A 22,634-nucleotide genomic window follows, 5' to 3' on the forward strand; every position below is an offset into this window, starting at 1 on the left:
ATATAGTATTTATCAGTAAGATTAGATTTTTTTTTTAAAGTATAAAAAGATTGAGTTGCAATATAAAAAGGAATAATATAAAACTTTATTCCAACTCATTCAATTAAAATCTTAAGGTTCTACATTCATGCCCAATTTTATTATTAAAAAAAGTCCTTTTCAAGTGAATGGGGTGGGTCATTAATTACATAAAGGACTGCAGTGGGTGCAGGTTTTTGTTCCAACCCATATAGAGGAAACCTTTCCACCAATCAAGTATCTAGGAAGTGCAATCAGTGGATTGCAGTCAGGTGCTTCTTGTTTCAGCAAAAATCTCAATTCTCAAACTTTGCTGGATCGATTGGAACTAAAACCTGCACCCACAGTAGCCCCCTGGACTGGATTGCCCAGGTCTGATCTAAAATATCAATTTATTACATTCTATTTCATCATAAAACTAAATGTCGTTGGATTTAAGGCCTTTTTTTTCTTAAGGACTGGTACCGATAGCATAAAATTGTCAAAAGTTGTCACAATAATGTTATGGCCATTATTATTACACATTTAAAGGTTATTCTATTGACTTTAAATGTGTCTTTGTTTGGAGAAAATATCATGCATTTATTCCTGTAAGCATTCTCATAATATGATTGTCTGTTTTTGAAGTATTTTTCTTCTTTGAATTAAACAATACAACACGATCAACAAATGACCATTTGCTAACATATATATAAACCCCTACACCTTAATATTCAGCCTTTTTTTCCCCATCCAATCATCTACTATGCCTACCTATGATTTGACTTTTCTCCTAGTTGCAAAATTTTTACTAGAAACAGTAACTTTTTAGTTTTTAATCTATTTCGAGTAACATCTAATTCATTAGAACTAGGAGATTGGGCAATGATATGTTACTGCAGTCTCTCCCAATTGAAATAGTTTGGACGTTTATTGCTGTCAGAGTCAGTTAATGAGTTAGCATGCTTAAAGATCGTGACCTTTTTTTTTTATTTTTAGTGTGGCCCTCTTATCATTTTGGTTCAATGAAGCTTTCCCCTAATACAGGGGTAGAGAACCTATGGCTCGGGAGCCATATGTGGCTCTTTTAATGGGTGTGTATGGCTCTCTGCCTTTTTAAATCATAATTTTTCTTCATTAGACTATTTTGCATTCATATTATCATTGATACTCATTGATTAGCAACAGTAAAATAATATTCTCAAAAGAATTCAGATTTTTTTTTACTTTCAAAGTGGTGAAATGAAGAATAAATGCTCACATTTTCATGTATTTTTACTTTTAAATTCTGAGTATGGCTCTCAAGGAATAATATTTGAAAATATGAATTGTTTATGGCTCTCTTCGTCAAAAAGGTTCCCGACCCCTGCCCTAATAGAATGGAGAGAAAAAAAATACAATAGAAAAGGGAAAAAGGAGCTTTTATTTTAACAAATGACCTTACCGGCTTTAACAGCGGAAAGGGTGACATCTGCTGCAGAGATTTCACTTTAACTCAGCTTCCTTCCGTTTATTATGTTTGTTGTGTGCATGTGTGTTTTGGTGTCAGCGGCCAAATTAAAAAAAAAACAAGAGACTCTTGTCACCTCTCATTAAACTTTGGCGCGGTTTTGACTGAAACATCACCGCAAAACAACAAATCTCACTTGGAAGCAGTGAGAGAACATCTTGGTGTACGTTAGGGGAAATACAGTACCACTAGAACAGTGAATGTAACCATGAAGGATTAAGGATGAACGTGTGAACAAGTGTTCAGGTTCTGCTTTCTTCTTCTCTTGAAGAGGAATTTTGAATGAATGTAATATGAGGAAAACATAGATTGTACCTTTTATGATTTCAGGATATTTGATTTCACTGTTTTAACTTCTCATTGTAAATAAGCCATACCTGTTGTTAAAATAAACCATTATTTATTGAAATGCCGTTCATCTAGTATTTTTTCCAGTTTCATTGTGACTGGTGATTTCTGTAAGGGTGTACATACTCTTAAAGATGTGTACTTTGAGTAGTATAAGTGACAATTTAGAAAACTTAGACATTATCATTAACAGAAAGCTGACATTTTAGCAGTGGTGAGATAAGTTTGCACACTTAGACTAAATGACAGTTAAAAATAATAGTCACATCCTTTTTGATGATCCATTTTTATACTTATCTGATATTGGATGGATAAGTTATTAAACCAAAATCACACAAATATATTATTAAGTAAAAAATTCCTACAGTTATCATTGTAATTAAATCTATTAATCATGAACTAGTGATGTTTTTTTTAGTTATTTGTTTATTTCACACTCCATACTATCAACAGATTCCATAAAAAAAGGCCTACAAATGCATTTCACTCCTATCACGTGTGCTTTTTATTTCTATCTTCAAGCTGTGTGCCTTGCTTGAGCTTCATGGCACACAAGAATGAATGCTTCTGTGTCTGTCCATGTAACAAAATCCTGCTACAAAACCCCTAAATCCTGCCTGGACAATTTCCTTGTGAGGAACACAACGACGTTGCTTGGCAACATGTCAACTGTACAGGAAGAATGGCCCTACTGTGGTCATGTCCTCTCTTTGTGCTTTCCACTGTGGTAGCCACCTATTGACTGCAGCTTTATGTATATTTCAGCAAGTGCTATCCATCCTCTTTAAAGCCAAACACTTGCACAAACATACAAAAAAAGTCTTCCCCCAAAAATGCAACAACAGGATTTAGATCCCTGCCAAAAAGTCGCTCAAATTGGCCGTGGAGGACAAAGGGCAAGTTAATGAATAGCTTGCCGTACAGTCAAAAAGTAGCACAGCAATGCCTGTGTGTGTGTGTGTGTGTGTGTGTGGGAAAGAAAGCATGACCTGAACATGCTTTTTGAAGTATGCCGTTTAATTCTGAGCCAAACAGGATGTTGGACAAAAGGAGAACTATGACTTGAAGTATGAGTGTAACAAAACATGTTCATATCAGTTAACTTTTAACTATATCTACTATATATACATGATTGTTGGATGGAACTTTTAAAGGAAAAAAAAGCCTTACTAAACATGTTAATTTGGAGTAAGCAAAAAAGCCCTACTATACCTGGTCTTTATTTTTTTTAAGAAAAAAAAGCCTTACTAAACATGTTAATTTGGAGTAAGCAAAAAAGCCCTACTATACCTGGTCTTTATTTTTTTTAAGAAAAAAAAGCCTTACTATACCTGGTCTTTATTTTTTTTTTTTTGACAAATGTAAGCTTACTATACATCTGTCTTTTTTCAACAAAAATAGGCTTATTATATACAGCATGGCCTTTATTTTAGGCTGTGCTATACATGGTTTAAACAAATACATAAATAACATATAGTAGTACTATATATGTTGGATAAGCAGTTAAGAAAATGAATGAACTCTTACTGGTTAGGTACTTATTATTATCACCTACAACAAAAGAGTGATTTGAAATATAATATTGAGAATAATGTGTGTATCTTCGAACCTACAGCGCTCAAGTTCCACCGGCATAACATAGAAACAACATCATCATCATCATCCTGATTCTGCTGGTGAGGTGTGCTGCTGATGATGCAGCACATTTGACGCCGCATCACAGCAGAGCCTTGCTATTGGCTGTCAGGGATGCTGAGGATACTGCATCGTCATCCTCTGATGTGAGTTAGCTTTGACTCTCAGCCGCCGCAGCACCACAACCCTGAAGAGCGCACGCCGGCGAGGGCGCCAGGAAGCAACGCACCCATCAAACGACACCAGGCGATCATCTGTCGGCACACCATGAGGGAGATCGTGCACATCCAGGCCGGCCAATGTGGCAATCAGATCGGAGCCAAGGTAGTACTCATTATATACTCATACAAACTCTAAATCCTGAAAGTTGACTCATTCCTAATCAACATTAGCGTTAAAGTTCCTTCATCTTAAGGGGTTCAAGGACTAAATTGTCCTACCTTTTTTTTCTCTGTGAGCAGATTATGGAGCAGAGGCCTCAGTGAGGGCGTGGCTTCTGTTATTGGGGGGCTGTGTTTAGGCATGCCTTCATGCCATCTGGCACCAAATTTTCATGTTAGTTGCAGTACAAAATTCATGGAGGCAGCTCCATTCTTTCTCTTGCAGTTTAAAGATGGGCGCTGTCCTTTCTCAATGGAGATTGCACGTTAACCGCATATTTTCTTCATGCTGGCTTCAGCTTTTCTCCTCAAAACATGCATTTTTGGCGAGTTGCATACAAAGAAATGTCGTATGTTAGGATAATGAAAGATAAGATGAAACAAAAACTGTTTGTCACTTGAGTCAAAAACATTTATATTGCTTTGGATATAATATACCCTAAACTACATGTCCTATATATTAAGCAAATTGAAGAAAAGTACACGTCAGCTTCAGACAAAACATCTTAACAAGCATTTATCTAAAACCTAGTAAGATAGTAGTCCTTTTTCTAAGTTTAGAAATGAATGAACTGTTAAAATAATGCTTGAAACAAACATGTTTTTGGTTCTTTAAAGATGAAGTTAAATTCATGAAAAACAGGCTTCTCATCTTTATTACAGACAAAAATCTTGATATCACATTGGCTACCATTGATACCGTAAATGGCCCTGATGATCATTCCTTTGCAAACCCTCCCATTTTAAGTGGATCAGACTTATATCATTGTCAATGGCAGTCAATTACTCAAGCAAACAAACCCTGCGATGCAAAATGAAGGGTGCGTCTGTGTGCATCTTGTCCCGCAGTTCTGGGAGGTGATAAGCGACGAGCACGGCATCGACCCGACAGGCAGTTACCAAGGCGACAGCGAGCTGCAACTGGAGAGGGTTGACGTATACTACAATGAGGCTTCTGGTAAACAAGAAAGCATAACTCTAAAAGTGGGATCCTTCATGTCAGGAAGCAGAGGACAGCCAACTTGAACCTAAAATGTCTTTTCTTCTTTTTTTTTTTTTTGTCACCACCATCCCATCCGCCCCACCCATTTGTGTCCTAAGGGAGCACAGGTATTTGCACACTCATCCCATCTCATTTGCTGCAGTCCGGTTACTTTGGGTCACAGCACATTAAGCTTTTAATGTCTATCATATTCATCTGTCTAATATTCCAATTCATATGCATTACACTTCCTAGAATACTTCTCTCAAGAAGATTAAACAAATTGTTGTATTATATTAAGACATATTGAGATTAAAACTATAAAGAGGTAATATTATGAGGGCAGACAAAATGTCATATTTTTAGACAAAGGTTACAATATATAATATAAAAGTAAATATCACCAGAAAAAAATATGGATGAAAGAAATGGCCTATATCTTTTTTTCCTGTTCTTTAAAAAAAAACGGCTTTGTTTTTTTTCAAAAAAGGGTGCAGGACAATTACTTTTCTGTGAAAAAATGTCGTAAAGCTGCAAAGAGACAAACTGCAGTTGGCTCCACTGTAGCAGTCAAAAGAAAGACTTGAAAAGCGAACAAATGGAGCACTGTGGCTGATTGTTAGAGTGAAGACAAGGCCTGGAAGGAGGACACATTTTGGAAAGGTCTTTGCTTGAACAGACTCAGCACTTTAAGGGGCCAAGTGGTCTGGAAGAAGCTGTGTAGTATGTCGCAGCTCCCAGCTGAAAGGGCGTATCAGGGAGAAAAAAAAAGAGAAAGAACATCTCAAATGTCAAAGACAAATGAAGAGACATTCAGACTTTAAGTGAAAAAAAACAATGAATTCATTCAATTCCAATTCTCTCTTCTTTTTCATCCCACAGGCAGCAAATATGTTCCAAGGGCCATTCTGGTGGACCTGGAACCCGGGACCATGGACTCAGTCCGCTCAGGCCCATTTGGCCAGCTCTTCAGGCCTGACAACTTTGTCTTTGGTTAGTGCAATTATGATAAACACGTGCATACACACAGAAAGTGCACTGTAAAATTGCCCTGAGAGCACCTGACTCATTCCACGGCTTGCAACCCTTCACGGCATTGTGCGAGGGGAGTGAAGCTTTGTTGGCATGGCGCTATGTGACGCTCTGTCAGCACCCCCGGTGGTCCAAAGGGCGGGGGGTGAAGATAACTGAGGGCTCCAAGTCATTGGCATGACTTCTTTGCCCTTAACAAGACTGAAACAAACAACGAGAAGAGTAGTGGTGTAATGCTACATGGGGTGGAATTAGAAGGCTAGTGCGAGATCACTTGCCACATACTAATGGCTACATTTAGATGTGCAATTTAGATGAGATAGGCTTGGTCAATCTGGACAGAATAAATCATTTAGAGTCCAATGTAGATTTATAGAAGATAAATTTGAATATTTTAAGCATTTAGCAGTCGATAGTAGTTAAATGTTTCCTGAAAGTGGTGTTTGGTATATTCCCCAGGGCCTCAAAACAGATTAAGGTATTTCATCACTTTTTTAGAGAGGTGCAGTTAATAATACTGGTAGCTTTAATTTTTAAAATATGCTTAAATGATTATGCTGGGTTTTCTCAGTTCAATCATTTCTCAGTTCATCAAGTGTGAAACAACATCAATTTCGAATATATTTGGAATGTCATTCTGACAACACATTATCCTTTACGTGTAATTTTAATTGTGAGTGGTTAGGATTTGCCTAATTTGAAGCAAACTTTCTTGTATTTGGTGATGGAACATTTCATCTCACAGGTCAAAGTGGAGCTGGAAACAACTGGGCTAAGGGTCACTACACAGAAGGAGCCGAGCTGGTGGATGCAGTTCTAGACGTAGTGAGGAAAGAGTCTGAAAACTGCGACTGTCTGCAAGGCTTCCAGCTGACCCATTCTCTTGGTGGTGGCACCGGCTCTGGGATGGGCACACTGCTCATCAGCAAAATCCGTGAAGAATATCCCGACCGCATCATGAACACATTCAGCGTCATGCCGTCGCCTAAAGTGTCTGACACGGTGGTGGAGCCTTACAACGCCACGCTGTCTGTTCACCAACTGGTGGAGAACACAGACGAGAGCTTCTGCATCGACAATGAAGCACTCTACGACATCTGCTTCCGTACGCTAAAGCTGACCACACCCACTTACGGCGACCTCAACCACTTGGTGTCGGCCACCATGAGCGGGGTCACCACATGCCTGCGCTTCCCTGGCCAGCTCAACGCTGATCTTCGCAAACTAGCCGTCAACATGGTGCCCTTCCCTCGCTTACACTTCTTCATGCCGGGTTTCGCCCCCCTCACAAGCAGGGGGAGCCAACAATACCGGGCCCTTTCTGTTCCCGAGCTCACGCAGCAAATGTTCGACGCTAAGAACATGATGGCGGCGTGCGACCCACGCCACGGCCGCTACTTAACCGTGGCGGCCATCTTCCGTGGACGCATGTCCATGAAGGAGGTGGATGAGCAGATGCTGAGCGTGCAGAATAAGAACAGCAGCTACTTCGTGGAGTGGATCCCCAACAATGTCAAGACAGCCGTTTGCGACATCCCTCCACGTGGTTTAAAGATGTCAGCCACCTTCATCGGCAATAGCACGGCTATCCAGGAGCTCTTCCGTAGGATCTCAGAGCAGTTCACCGCCATGTTCCGCAGGAAGGCCTTCCTTCACTGGTATACCGGCGAGGGAATGGACGAGATGGAATTCACTGAGGCCGAGAGTAACATGAATGACCTGGTGTCAGAGTACCAGCAGTACCAGGACGCCACCGCCGACGAGATGGGCGAGTACGAGGAAGATGAAATGGAGGAGGATGACGATGGTCGTCATTGAGGAGGTGCTACCAGAAAAAAACTACCTCTGCTGTGTAATGTATGAGGACATGAAGTAATGTCAATGTAGAGACCATCAGTAGTAGTAGATGCTGACTATGCTGTTTTACTGGTCAAAACAAATAAAATGTTTAGTGTCAACAAACTCCAAATAAAGGTTAAACTTGCAGTCCAACATTGGTCTCCTTTTTCATTGCATGAGTAAACACAGAGACAAAAAGACAATATTTCTTTCATTGAAAAGAATGTAATATCTGATCAAATTAACAATACACGAGTCATAGGTCACACATGGCTGACTTTATTTTAACAAGGAGTGTGTATTAATGTAACATAGTTTTGGATTCTGGACAGAAAAGTGTTGAAAACAGCTGTCAGAACTAAAATAACAAAATCTATGTTCTCGGGTATTATTTTCTGATAGACACAAACATGCTATTTCTTTTAAAATTTGGACATTTGGTAAGTACTAAAATTGTAGTTGATTTATTTTAAATATGAATGCAGTATCTTAGAAAAGTTTTTTTGTTAATTTGTTAATTTAAGCTACTTTTTATCAAACCGGTCTATTAAAAATCAGTTTGAAGATCAATGTCAGAAAGGTGTATCATTCAAAGGTTGTATTTTTTAACTTGTGCTGAATATAAAACATTTAAAAACAAGTTGAAATTATAGTTCAATGCTTTTATTTTAATGTGGGTAAAGCTGAATAAGATATTTATGTATTAAGCGACATGTTTTTTTTTTTTTTTTTATCAAACATTTAGGTACAGAAGCCAGACATGGAAAAAATGAATCACTGACAAGAAGGGAATGACCCTCTCTACAGACACTTGAAATGTGACCACACCCAATGACAGACAGCTGGCTGTCAGCCAGGAATGCCTCACTTTAAAAAAATCTGAAAAAACATGACTGAAAACCTGAGTCACACACACACGTTACAACATCTATCTAAGTAGAGAGGCTCCAGGGTAAATACACACAAATGTTTCAAGTCTTATGATAGAAAAATAATATCAGTATACCACCTTTTTTTTTTTTTTTTACAAGGCCATGTATAGCAGTGTTCTCCAAACTATTCCACAAAAGGCCGCAGTGGGTGTGGGGTTTCACTCCAACCAAGACAGAGGACACCAATATTCACCAATCTGGTTCCTGTAAGTGCAATCAATGGACTGCAGACAGGTGCTTCTTGTTTCCTGCAGAAGTCTCATTGGTCAAAGTGTTTGTACCGAATCAGTTTGAACAAAGACATATACCCACAGTGGCCCACGAGTACCGGTTTGGGGATCCCTGATGATACATACTATATAAGCACATATATATATGTATATATACACATACATACATATATAAAAACACATAGATGTACACACATATAGATGTACATGCATGCATACGTAGGTCTTAACACACAGCCATTTTTTTGTTAAAGAGCCTGACAGCTAATGGGAGGAAGGGTCTGCGGAAGCGCTCCTTCCTGCAATCAGGGTGCAGCAGTCTATTGCTGAAAGAGCTTCGCAGCGACTCCACAGACTAATGCAGGGGGTGGGAGGTGCTGTCCTTGATGGTCATCATCATGGTCAGCATCATGCGCTCTCCCACTTCCTCCACAGAGTCCTTCTTATCGTTTCCACCTTTGCGACAATGCCAATAGAGTATCATTTAAATGTCTAGAAGTAAATAAACAAACACCAAAGTGCATGTCATCACGATGTTCATAATGTGCAATACTACTGTATTTTAATGGATTAAAGCCCGACCAAAAAGTATTTACGGCTTCCCCCACAGACGTTACGAATACAATGTATTTTTTTAAGTATGAAAGCCCAGTCAACACGTATTTTCAGCCCCGCCCTCGCCGCACCGTTGACCAATGCATGTTATTATGAAAACAATGTATTTTGCTTTTAAGTATTAAAGTCCAACCAAAAAGCATTTACAGCCCCTCCACATAAACATATACTGACTAATGCACGTTATTATGAAAAAGAAATATATTTTTTATGTGTCCTTTTTTAATAGGCGTGGCCGATGCCGGAGTTCAAATAGCCGACGTCAGACGCCAAAATGGCGATACGTCCGGAAGAAGGACAGGCGTGCGTGCGTGCACTGCAGAGCAGCTCAAAAGTGACGATTTGCCGACGAAATCCTGCCAAACTTCTCACTGAACGATGCTGCACATTTGGTACGTTGTCATTTGGGGATTTCGAAGCCCCAGCTCTCGTCTCAAGAGTGATTATTGACGCGATGTAGCCCCATGTGTATGCAGACAGCAAAATGTTTGCAAACACATTGGCTACATTTCGTTACCGATCGCTCCTTGTTTAAAAAGAAATCATTCTATTGTGTTTTTCAGATCCTCGACGAGCACATACTGCTGGGAAACATCAAGAATGTGGCCAAAACGACCAGAAAGGAGCAGTTCGTCGACGCCATAACAAAGTGAGTCATTTTTAACTAGTTGCGATTTTCTCTCTCTTCATGTAATACGAATTTAAACGCCGGCGTTCAGTGTTCAGGGTTTTGCGCAATTGGCTCGATTTTCATCATGATACATTCAAATTGTTTTTAAATAACAATACTGTGGATAAGTCACCCACACAAATGTCATTAGTGGATGTGTAGGGAATAAACAGTAATCCCTCGATTATCGCGGTTAATGTAGACCAGACATGGCTGTGATAAATGATAAACTGTAAAGTAGGCTCATCCCTATTTAAGAAAATAAAAAAAAATACTGTAGTGGCAAGTGAAGGAGTAGCTCCCGCTTGTGAGTTTCTGTGGCTTTTCACTTTATTCTGAACTTACAAAAAACCAAATCTGCCATGTAGTGGAACTGAACATAAATAAATGATAAAATTTTAGCCCAAACTTTTTCATTTCAAAACAGATTTATTTAACAATAGTGCAGGTGTCATTTTTGACTCATTTAAACATAATGAGAAAAACAGAAGCTCTTTGTATATCATTTCTTTTAAGAAGGAATGGATTTGAAATAATTGACTGAAAACTTAAGAAAGAAGTAGGATTTATTTTACCTTTGTAGGCCCCTGTCCAGTGTTTTCAAATTTCCCACCACATGATCAAGATCCTGATATATTTTCAGTCTCTACAGCAGACTGTTTTAAAGAAAAAAGCTAAATGTAGGAGGTAGTTTAGTCAAATTTTGACTTTTGGCGCTAGTTTGTACTTTTAATCTATTGTTTTCCTGCCTATGTACGAATTTGCTCAGGGACAGGGCAGAACCAATAAGTTTTTTTTTCCCTTTAACTTTGTGTATTGACCCCCTTTTTTGTTTTCCAAAATCCACCCAAGGGGGAGCTGGTTTCCTGCCTATGTCGAGATTGGTTCCGCCATCTTGACATAGGCAGGAAACCTGAAAAACAAAAAAGGGGGTCAATACATAGAGTTAAATAAAAAAAACTTGTAGATTTGTTCTGCCTGAGCATATCTGAGTTTTTTTCAAAATAAAAGGTAAGACTTTATGAATGTTTTTTATTTTTCAGAATTCCACCCAAGGGGGTCCAGGTTTCCTGCCTGAGCCTATCTTGACATAGGCAGGAATACTGAAAAACATTTCCAAGGTCTTACCTTTTATTTTGAAAAAAAACTTGTAGATTTGCTCTGCCTGAGCATATTTATGAGTTTTTTTCAAAATAAAAGGTAAGACTTTGTGAATGTTTATTTTTCAGAATTCCACCCAAGGGGGACCAGGTTTCTGCTTATGAACAGAGCCTCAGGAGAACCTTTTCAAAATAAAAGCTGAAGCTTTTATTTTCCAGATTTCCACCTGGTGACAAGAGGAATTTCTTCATCTTATTCAAGTTTTTCAAAATAAAAGGTAAGCCTTTCTCATTGAACTCTGTGTACTGACCCACTTTTTCTGTTTTCCAGAATTCCACAAGGGGACCTGGTTTCTGCCTATGAACAGATAGGCTCAGGGGCCTTCATTTTTTTACGATGCTGGAGCACCAATGGGAACCAGCTTATGAAGTTTTTCAAAATAAAAGGTGAGCCTTCTCATTTCTTTTTTATTTAACTCTGTGTACTGCCCCCCCCCCTTTTTTTGTTTTCCAGAATTCCACCAGGGGGTGGAGAAGATTCGATTTTTTACGATGCTGGAGCACCAACGGGAACCAATCTATGAAGTTTTTCAAAATAAAAGGTGAGCCCTTCTCATTGTTTTTTGAACTAACTGTGTACTAACCCCCCCCTTTTTCAATTTTCGAATCTTCTCCACCAGAGGGTGGAGAAGATTCGATTTTTTACGATGCTGGACCACCAACGGGAACCAATCTACAAACTTTTTCAAAATAAAAGCTGGAGCTTTTATTTTCTGGATTTCCTGCTGGTGACAGGAGGAACCACTTCATTTTTTCAAAATAAAAGGTGAGCCGTCCTCATTGTTTTTTGAACTAACTGTACTAACCCCCCTTTTTCAATTTTCGAATCTTCTCCACCAGAGGGTGGAGAAGATTCGATTTTTTACGATGCTGGACCACCAACGGGAACCAATCTACAAACTTTTTCAAAATAAAGCTGATTTCCTGTTTTTCCAGATTTCCTGCTGGTGACTAGAGGAATTACTTCATTTTACTTGTGTTTTTCAAAATAAAAGCTTTTAAATGTATGCATGTGTTTTGTCTTTAACAAAAAATGCAAGTCACAATCAGAGTTAAAAAAATTTATTTACAAGTAAACATCTTAAACTTAGAAAATACAATTTCAAAAAAGGAGGGGGGATAAACACTTAGAAAAAAAAATCAAAAAAGTAGGGGGGATAAACACTTAGTAAAAAAAAATCAAAAAAGCAGGGGGGATAAACACTTAGTAAAAAAAAATCAAAAAAGTAGGGGGGATAAACACTTAGTAAAAAAAAATTGACAAAAAGCAGGGGGGATAAACACTTAGTAAAAAAAATCTAAAAAGCAGGGGGGATAAACACTTAGTAAAAAAAAATCTAAAAAGCAGGGGGGATAAACACTTAGTAAAAAAAAATCAAAAAAGCAGGGGGGATAAACACTTAGTAAAAAAAAAATCAAAAAAGTAGGGGGGATAAACACTTAGTAAAAAAAAATTGACAAAAAGCAGGGGGGATAAACACTTAGTAAAAAAAAATCTAAAAAGCAGGGGGGATAAACACTTAGAAAAAAAATTGGACAAAAAGCAGGGGGGATAAACACTTGGTAAAAAAAAAATCAAAAAAGTAGGGGGGGATAAACGCTTAGAATTTTTTTTTGACAAAAAGCAGGGGGGAAAAACACTTAGGACAAAAAGGAGGGGGATAAACACTTAGTAAAAAAAATTTGGAAAAACACTTAGTAAATAAAATTTCAAAAAAGGAGGGGGATAAACACTTAGAATTTTTTTTTTTGACAAAAAGCAGGGGGGATAAACACTTAAAAGATTAAATTTGAAAAAAGCGGGGGGGACACCTAGAAGATGAAGATAAAATTTGAAAAAGGGGGGATAATTACACCTTTGAAAAAAGCAGGGGGATGAACTTAGAAAATAAATCTTTAAAAAGGGGGATAAATACTTAGAAGATAAATCTTTGAGAAAACTGGGTGGGGATAAACACCTGGAAAATAACATTTAGAAGAAAAGAAACTGGGGGGCGATTAACACTAATATAATTAGAATTAAAAAAAAACTTAAGAGTTCTTGCTCTAAAATTAAATGACAACCTTCTTACCTTCAAGATCTAGTCAAAAAGCTGTGGAAATGAATGGCCAGTGAAATGTCATCGTGATTAAGGTTTTTATTGAATTTGGAGATTCAGAAATACAGAGACACCATATGATGCAAGAGAGACATCTTCAAGTGGGCAACCTGCAAGGAAAAATAGCAAAAGTTACAATATATAGAGACTGGAGATTAAACTTTTTGTAGTTTTACCTTGATCAGTCCCAGTCTCCCCTTCTGTAACCTCAAGAGTGATCTAGGCACACAGAAAGCTGCATCTTGGTGGTAAACAGAGAAAAATTGCACACAATATAGCACAAGTTAGCATATATACAGCCTGGAGATTCAACAGGTAGGCTTAGTTTTTTTTTTCTTTTTAATGGGAAGTAGTTTTATCTTGATGCTAAACAGTGAAAATTTGATTTAACCAAGGCATTTGAGTGTTGCCAACCAATTACAGCATAGAAAAATCTTACAAGAATTTTAATAAACCATCAAGATAAAGAATGAAAATAAGTTTTCCAGACAAGGCGATTAAATATACAGACTGAGAACTTGATTTCAGGTGAGCTGTACTATTTGAAATATTTAGATATTTCTTCTATTTAAATTGGATTAAAAAAAACTGCACCGAAAGCCCTAAATATTCAGTTTTTTGATAGATCTAAAAAAAATGTTTGAGCTTTTTTTTCTTCATGAGGGAACATCTCTTGTAGTAATTAGTTTTTCATTTCAAAAGGAAACAAAATATATTTTTAACTTAAAAACACAAAAAGTAAAAAAAATGGATTAAAAAATACAATTATTGATTTAAAAATGGGGAAGAAGAGGTAATATAATATACATGTATAATCTTCATTTAAATTTGATCCTAAAAGAAAGTCAGCACTCACTTTCACTGGCCGCACAAAAAATGACAAGGTGGGCCAGATTTGGCCCGCGGGCCGCGACTTTGACACCAGTGAGCTAGGAGGAAGTTGGCTTAAATTTTGTATACGTGATTTTTTTGGAAAAACCGAACAATTACAAATCGGGAACCGGTGTTAAGCACTCAGAATGAAAACGATTACATACAAAACAACAGGAACTAAGTCGTGCCCCTGGATGTCATTCTAGAGTGAACACTTACCCAGGAAACTATCGGTTGATGTCTTGCGTTGTTTGATTAAATTTTAAGTCTTGCTACACGACTCAATAATAGAGAGAAAACGGAGAACATGCTTTTTTAAGTCAAATCGTGAAGCTAACACTAATGCTGACTAGTATAACATGATGTGGCACAAAGCCGGACATGATGTGGCACAAAGCCGATCGAGAAAAGAAGCCCATACTTAAATTATCGACGGTGTGTTAAACCTAGCATTAAACCAAGAGATTTGTTGGCGTATTGGGCTCAAGTAATTGCCGAAAAATCTCCCGATCGCGTGATAAAAACGCATTTAGTCCAGTGAATTGCTTACCTCCTTGGCGTGGTCGTCCGCCATCATCAGCGTGGGAAAAGCGTCCGGAAGGAAGTTACTGCGCATGCACGCAATTATCTCCGCTGCGGCGACGATAGGCGTAACCACGCCCATATTGTCACGTCACATTGAAAGTGGAAAAGATGTTGAGTTGCTCACCGCGCTCCTAAGAGATAGTTTGTCCTCCCAACCCGTCTATGTTTAGAAGATGACGAAGAATAGTCATAAGTTGTGTGGTCTTGATGCTATAAAACACTGATGCTATAAAACAGAATGCGTCAATACACTAATTCATATTGATTAACATTTTTACTTAGTATTTTACATCAACTCACCTTTATTCCAGGCCATCTTAGTCCATTCACATTTTTACATTTAAAACACAAACAATGCCTCATTGTCTCATCTTATTTTCTGAACCGCTTTATCCTCACCAGGTCAAGACAACAACTTGCTTTTTGTTTACCTTTTATTATGACTGACTATTCAATCCGAATGCAAATACATGACCTTTACATTCATAATGTTAGAAAGCATATGACAAAAAACAATATTTAACATCTCGAGGAGAGGCAAATTTCTCTCTTAGCCCCTCATACTCTGAATCAAAACAAACATCAATAACTTTGTACACCATGATGTAAAACCAAAATAAGTGCAATAGAAAATGACAGCATTGTGGTTTACTTGCAGGATTAAAACGATAATGTGTTAAGCCAATAGATCTAATTCACACCGAGAACCCAGAAGTCCGTGTTAATTTACAATAAATATGAAAACCAACAAAGGTCAGCAGCTGCATGCCTATTGTTAAACTTCTAACTTGTTATTTTTCAGAATAACACCAAAAGCACCATCAATAAAAACACAAGGTAAAAAGTGTTATTATTTTGCGGTTAACAATTAACAAAAATATGAACCCCTCAATCAGAAAGGTGTCTATTTAAGGGGAATTGTTAATTATAAATGCTATTTGTATGCTGGCTTTACAGTAGTAATACAAGAGAAAGATCATTTCTTTTTTGATTTGGCTTATGGTGTTTCTAATTCATTACAAAAAGGTACTACTACAGATGGTTTCTTGCAATATAGCAACTGTCGTTTTGAGTTGTTGTATCGTGCTGGTCAAGATAGCCCGTTAATGATACATTACTATTCTCACCAAAGCATTGGCTTTGTTTGTGTCTCTCCAGGAAATGAAATACGCTTGTAAAACATTACACAAAATCAACATGAGCAGATCTGATAGTGGCAGCCTGTAAAAACTTGGTTCAACAACCACACACAACATATAGTATTTGAACATTAGGCCGCAAAATATCCATGTATAGCCAAGCTTCCAGTGATGTGGATGCTTTTCCAGTGCTGAGACCTACAGTAATATTAACTTTAAGCTCTAGAAGTAGATTCCATACTCCTCTCTGTGACAGTCACCTTCTTGTGTTGGTGCACCGCAACTCTCTGGCCTACTTGTGTCTTGGGTGTGGCTTTTAGGGTAAAGTCTTCCTTGGACACAGTGGAATCTTGAGAAGCTAAGGAGAAACTCTTAGCCTGCCCACGTTGAGCCCTGAGGTCCAATCTTTGCTCATTTGTTCCCTGACCAGTCTGGAGAAAGGCTACCTGTGCACCTCCAGCTGAAGCCCCCTTCTCCACTACCAAAACTTTTTTGGACAATGTTGCTTGCTCGCCAGATCTCTGTCCACTCTGCACTAGGGCCACCGATGCACTATGTCCCCCACCAGTAGCCCCATTCTCCACCACCAGCACTTGTCTTGGCAAGGTTCCTTGTGTCACATGCCCAACTTGCCCATCCACAAGCACCATACCTTGAGATCCTTGGAGGCCACCAATTTGAACCAGACCTTGCGCCAGCCCAACCTGGCCGGCTACCTGCTGGCTGACTTGAACTAAACCTTGTGCCAGCCCAACCTGCCCAGCTCCCTGCTGGCTAACTTGAACTAAACCTTGCGTCATTCCGACCTGACCTACACCCTGCTGGGCACCAACAAGCAACATCTGGGACTGGGGCTCGACGACATACATGGGAGCAGCGGCGTAATACAACGTTGGCTGTTGCATGAGCACTGTTTGGCCGGGAATCACAACATTTTCTTGTACGTTCACCGCCGAGAGAGTGGATGATCCCTCTTGGACAAGGGTGGATGTTCCAGATTTTACCTTGGAGTTGTTGAGGGTGTTAATGTGAACATGATCCCTGTCTCTAAAAGTTTCAGTGTGAATGTTGATGTTCTTCTGAATGGAGGGCCTGGTCGGAGAAGCCGGTCTGGCTGGGGGATGGACACACCTGCCCGCATCAACTTGAACAGAACCTGTGCAAATCTCAGCCAGGGTTTTGAATTTAGGGTCCAGGTCATCGAGGAATGAGAGGTCGTTGTCGTTTTCGTGGAGGCTGCAGCAACCCACAGATCCTGAAAGAGACTCCCTGCCCTCATAGTCATACACGAGTAAAGCGTCCTTCTCTTGAGATTGTTGAGCAGCATGGCTGGACTTCTGCAAAAGAAACAAAAAAATGTTCACTCAAAAGCTCGAAGATGTTGTAGTTTAGCAGTGGGCATCAGGTCACTTAAAAAACAAACCACAGAGGATAGCAGTGCAAAATTGCAGTACTAAGATCTGGTACATTACAAAAAATATGCCCGGGTTGTCTGATACTTACACTGGAATAGTATTCCTCTAGGAAGTGATCAGAAAGCGCCAAGTCGTCCCAGGCGCCGCCGCCGTTTCTGTACTGGGAGAATTGACTTTGTCCAGTCATCATCCCGCCATTAATGACGTTCATCCTTCCTTGGCCAGAGAATTGGTTGTATTCATTGTACATGTGCACGTTGTCTGTTGTTAAGACAGCATTTTCATTGCCACTGATGACAGCTCCACCCCTTTCAGTTAGTCCCTCGATGTAGGCATTTCCTCCTAACGTGTTGATGTCCCTGGTAAAAGTAACCTGCCCAGCATCTGGTGTGTGGAGGAGGGGGACTTCCTATGTGAGAGGAAGATGACAAGCCAAAGAAAGCATCAGATGTGAGACCTTGTTTTGTTTTGATTGACTAATCAGAAAAATCCAAGTACCCGGTCTTCTCCTTGGCATTCGGTATGGTAGGAGATTAGCTGCTGTTTTGTTTCAAATGGAATGGCTTTGAAATCTCCTCCGGTTCCTCCACACAGGCAAAAGAGCAGGAGAAGAGGCACCACTAAGATGACACAACATGCTGTCAGGTCATTGCTTCACTTTGAAAATGATAAAGGATGCAATTGTTAGTCAGTCAGTGGTTCTAGGTTTGATTACACAGGTAATAAAGGTTGTCTGTTGCAACTGGGAAACAAAGCTTTAGCATCCACTTCTAAGATAAACGAAAATGGGTAAACAAACTCACAAAGTAGCAGGAGTAGCCCCAAGAGCAGAAATAGAATTCCTGCCACACCAAATTCTGCACTTCTTTTGTCTCGTGACACACAAGTTTTAGTGTTTTCTTCACACGTGCACACAACCAGGTCAAGCATTTGTACGCCAGCGCACGATTTTCCTTGTTGGTCCTTGATCTCAACGGCCACTTTGTACATCCCTGGCCACAAGTTCTCTTGATCCCGCAATATAGCCGTTGTCGCTGGAATTAAAGAAGCATAAAAAATCCATCATTACATAAATTCCCTTATTACAAGCGATCAAGTGAAGACCATAGGTTAATTGTGCATTTTCTTACCATTGAGATGCTCCACTGACCATTTTCCATTGCTGCTTGATGAAATTGCAGTGAACTCAAACGGAGCTGAATTAGGGAATTCGTCTTTGTCAACGGCCGTGACAAAGATGACGTTTTCGCCGAGGCACATGATGTGACTGGTGGTGGTGACTTTAGGACAATGATCATTGAAGTCTTCCACCTGAATAGCAATGGTTCCTGTGGCAGTCTTTGACTTAATTTCTAGAATGTGAGAAAACATACATTCAACACAACACTAAACAACCATCCATTTTCTGTAGGATTTGATACATTAGGATAAGTGGGGAGCTGGGCAACTCATTTGTTATTGCTAAAGAAATCAACATGTTTATAGAGAACTCACCATCACTGATGCATATGATTTGGGCATAGTACGTTCCATTAATCAAGAACTTGGATTCTCGATCCGGCAGTTTATTCAGCCTAATTTCAGCAGTTCTTTCATCAATGATCAACCAGTTGTCATCATCACGCAATTTAGCATACCTGGAAGTTTGGCAAGTCTTACATTCAGTCATCCATTGCATGTAATGTGCCTGCAGCGAAAAAGTTTTTTACCTCACGTTGGTGGCAATCAACTGCGTGTCGCTGTCAATGGCAGTGTAAGTAGTGATGACTGTGTTTATGGAGATGGATGTCTGGTCCTCAGATAGAGTGACAACTTTGACTGAGGGTTGAAAACGGGGCCCTTCCTTTTGATTAATCACATTGATCTTCACCGAGTAGGACTTAGAGACAACGGAAGTGGAGGACGAGGAGCTCCCGAAATTATACTGAGCCTTGTTGGCCACGACCACCCCCAAATTCAGTGACTGCATCTCCTCGTAATCCAACTCCTAGGTGGGAAATGAACATTTTTAAAGTGTTTTTATGACAAAACTCCACTCTATGCTATCAAGAACTCATTTCTTTTATATTTAATAATCTTTCAAATCATACTTGCTTACCTTTTGAATGATGATAATTCCCTGGTTGGTTTTTGCATCAGTTGTAATGTGAAAATAGCCTCCTTCATTCCCTGATATGATTTCAAAAACCGCCAGCCAGTTGTCCGAGTATTGCAGGTCCAAGTCAATGGCTTGGATCCTCAGCACTTCCACGTTGATGGTGTTCTCCTCCACACTCCCCTCATACTGTACACAACAGTTGACATGGCTCAAAGGATTGGTTAAAAACTATCCAAGTGTTCTCTTGACTTACCGATTCTTTTTCCAGAGTGGGCACATTATCATTGATGTCCAAGAGTTTAATCACAATTTCTCCCATTCCGGTGTTTCCTCCACTTTGTCCATTCAAATCAGAAGCTTTGACCACTACCTTGTATGTATCCTTTGTCTGTAAGAATACATATTTACAGACTATTAAGCACACAATGATCATATATCAGTGCCATTGACGATAATATACTACATCTAATCCATTTTGAATGGATTGCACGTCTATTGCTGCCAGCTGCACAAAATGTATTAATTGGAAACTTGAACACATAATGCATAAAAAGTGATCAATCAACATATAGTGCAGTCAGTCTTGTGATTAAAGGGCATTGCAGACTGCTAAGTTATGGCAGCTAGAGAAAATATTTCTTTTGTGATAGCATTTAAAAAAATAATAATGTTTAGTTAATGATTAAAAAAAAATCATTCTCCCATGTACGATTTGTGAACATCTATGAAAATTCCAATTCATTGTAGACAGACAATACTAATTTAGATGAGGTTATTCATTATATATTGTGGTAACTCAACCAGAAATCGATGCCCATTTCCCATGAAAGGTCTTCACCTCTCTGTCGAGTGTGTTTCGTAGAACCGTGACCTCTCCGGTCTGAGAGTGGATGAAGAACATTCCGGCAGAGCTGCTTGTCTCGACAATGGTGTAATAGAGTTGGGAAGCCATGGTGTTCTCTTGATCTGCGTCGGTGGCTATCACTTTCATCACAACTGTGCCTGCGAACCCAACAATAGACAGTCTCAAAAACAGTTCACCGCAACTGTAAACAAGGAGACGACGACCAATACCTGCAGCACATGATTCGTTGACAGATCCCACTTGGTTGGCTTTAATTACAGGAGCATTGTCATTTTCATCCAGCACAGTTATTCTAATATCCACATCTTTCTCGGCACGAGTTCCATCTTCATATTTTGCCACTCCTTTTAACTACAGACAGAAAACTTCTGGGTTAACTATGTGTAGGACTTAGCTTTAAAGTGGCGTGAGTGATCTTACATCGTAAAAGGCGATTTGTTCGCGGTCCAAAACTTTATATGCTTTTAAATAGCCAGTTATTGTGTCCACTCCGAACACTCGAATAGGGGGTTCATCGGCACCAGGCCCCTTCAGCGAATACAGTATCCTCGTGAAGTTCTCTTTATCTGAACGAATCTGTAAGAAACATGAAATGACAAACACAAAACAATGACACATTTTCTTATACAATAAATTATTTTTAAAAATCGATCTGTTGATTTCTATCAATCTAGTCAGCATAGTACCTCAAAATAATGTAACATGTGACCTGTCTGAATAAACATCATAATATCAGTTCACAGAAAAAGTTGTTTCTCGCTTACAATATTCTTTATTCATTATCTGCCAATGACACTGAAGGCATTCAAAGCATTTGCCAGCCTCTCCTAAGTCAAATAAGTGGGATGCTATCTTTACAAATTAGTTAAAGACATATTTATAGATTCGCAAATGGTAAAAAGCACTCACTCTGCCAATGTTTATGCCGGAATAGTCATGGTTCTCCTTCAACTGCCTAGGATGACGAATCCAATCTCTTTTCTGCCTGTGTAGTCCATTTCCTTCTGCCCGCACAGGAACAAGCTGAAGGTAAGCACAAGGAAGGGATGAGGGTGGCAAAAACAAAAAAAAAAAAAAAAAAAAAAACACAGATCTTATCAAAAGTGTGTCAAAGTTGTGTCTTCAGGTGTCTTCAAATGATAAACATTAATATTGTTCATTATTTTCAAACTTCAATAATCAACTAAGGAATGATGATATCATGAATATTTTAAAATGTGATTTAGATTTTTAATAATTTATTATAGATTACAATTTTGACTGAATGAAGATGTTCTATTCTTTTTTATGATGAATAACTGTTGTCATAAATATTTACTTATTGACATTTCTTTCTTTCTTTCTTTATGCATTCAATGATTAATTGATCAATAATTTTAAGGTGATTAGAACAATAAAAAAAAAGTATACACATTTGGTATTTCATAACATTTGGATCCATAAATGATATTCTGATGTCATTAATGTGCCAATGTCAAGAAATCAGATCATTAAATAAAACGGTCATATTATATAGTCATAAAAACTAACAATAGCTTCATTTTGTTTCTTAAATAGATTAATATATATAAATAAATAGCGTATTCCAAAGTAGTTTGTATTCAAAACGTATAATATAAAACTAATTTTCCCTCAGTTAATAAATTATGGTTTATTAATTCCACAAACCATAGGATTATAAGGGCATTCATGCAATTAATGTTTAACTTGATGCAATCTTTCTCAAAGTTATATCTTTAAACCCATATTTTGAGTTACACCTCATTCAACTGACCTATTTACCAATGAATGCGCCTTTCTGGCTCAAAGTTCTCTTTTTGCTTTCCACGGGAGACCAAACGAAAAGAAAAAAAGTGAAACCATACCATTAAAAACATGTTTTCTTCTCCTACTCGGACTTTTCGGCAGATAAAGCAGTCATTTAAGCATTTCCCTGTCCTGACACGCAACCACACCTGAACACGGTCCGTTATCCAGCACTAGATCGACTTTCACTTACACTTGATACTCACCGTAAAAGAGCAAAGTAGAGCCAAAATAGTGCTTCTCCACAACGGAGCCATTGTTTTGCAGCTAAATGTCCACTGGATAATCCTCAATTTTCGACGCTATTTTCCGATCTATTGTTGCTGGGAAACTTTGACCCTTGGTGGGGCGAAGAGGAAGAACAAGTAGAGGGACGGGCGGGTGGACGGGATGGGATGGTCTCTCCTTCTCTCTCTCTCCACCT

General features: G+C 38.8%; 2 protein-coding genes and 1 long non-coding RNA gene across 4 annotated transcripts; 1 reads left to right on the forward strand and 2 right to left on the reverse strand.

Annotated features, from left to right (window-relative positions):
- The first annotated feature begins 3,670 nt into the window (after positions 1-3,670).
- On the forward strand, positions 3,671-7,876 carry LOC144201219 (tubulin beta-2 chain). The gene is made up of 4 exons (XM_077723673.1): positions 3,671-3,814; positions 4,720-4,828; positions 5,735-5,845; positions 6,630-7,876. The coding sequence occupies exons 1-4, from the start codon at positions 3,758-3,760 to the stop codon at positions 7,700-7,702; spliced, it is 1,350 nt and encodes a 449-aa protein (XP_077579799.1). The 5' UTR covers positions 3,671-3,757; the 3' UTR covers positions 7,703-7,876.
- A 5,572-nt stretch (positions 7,877-13,448) lies between these two features.
- LOC144201750 (uncharacterized) lies at positions 13,449-14,991 on the reverse strand. 2 transcript variants are annotated; one of them, XR_013327387.1, is made up of 3 exons: positions 14,853-14,991; positions 13,606-13,670; positions 13,449-13,539 (listed from the first exon to the last, which is right to left on the reverse strand). It is a non-coding gene; the product is annotated as an uncharacterized LOC144201750 (long non-coding RNA). The 2 variants fall into 2 exon arrangements; XR_013327386.1 differs by having other exon boundaries at positions 13,606-13,677.
- Positions 14,992-15,313: 322 nt separating this feature from the next.
- Positions 15,314-22,583, reverse strand: dsg2l (desmoglein 2 like). The gene is made up of 14 exons (XM_077724323.1): positions 22,417-22,583; positions 21,314-21,427; positions 20,825-20,980; positions 20,614-20,755; positions 20,378-20,541; positions 19,793-19,927; positions 19,540-19,725; positions 19,151-19,428; positions 18,936-19,078; positions 18,572-18,793; positions 18,245-18,475; positions 17,940-18,061; positions 17,530-17,850; positions 15,314-17,363 (listed from the first exon to the last, which is right to left on the reverse strand). The coding sequence occupies exons 1-14, from the start codon at positions 22,465-22,467 to the stop codon at positions 16,242-16,244; spliced, it is 3,387 nt and encodes a 1,128-aa protein (XP_077580449.1). The 5' UTR covers positions 22,468-22,583; the 3' UTR covers positions 15,314-16,241.
- Positions 22,584-22,634: the final 51 nt, after the last annotated feature.

This window comes from Stigmatopora nigra, chromosome 9 (assembly GCF_051989575.1).
Source record: "Stigmatopora nigra isolate UIUO_SnigA chromosome 9, RoL_Snig_1.1, whole genome shotgun sequence".
Taxonomy (NCBI): Eukaryota; Metazoa; Chordata; class Actinopteri; order Syngnathiformes; family Syngnathidae; genus Stigmatopora; species Stigmatopora nigra.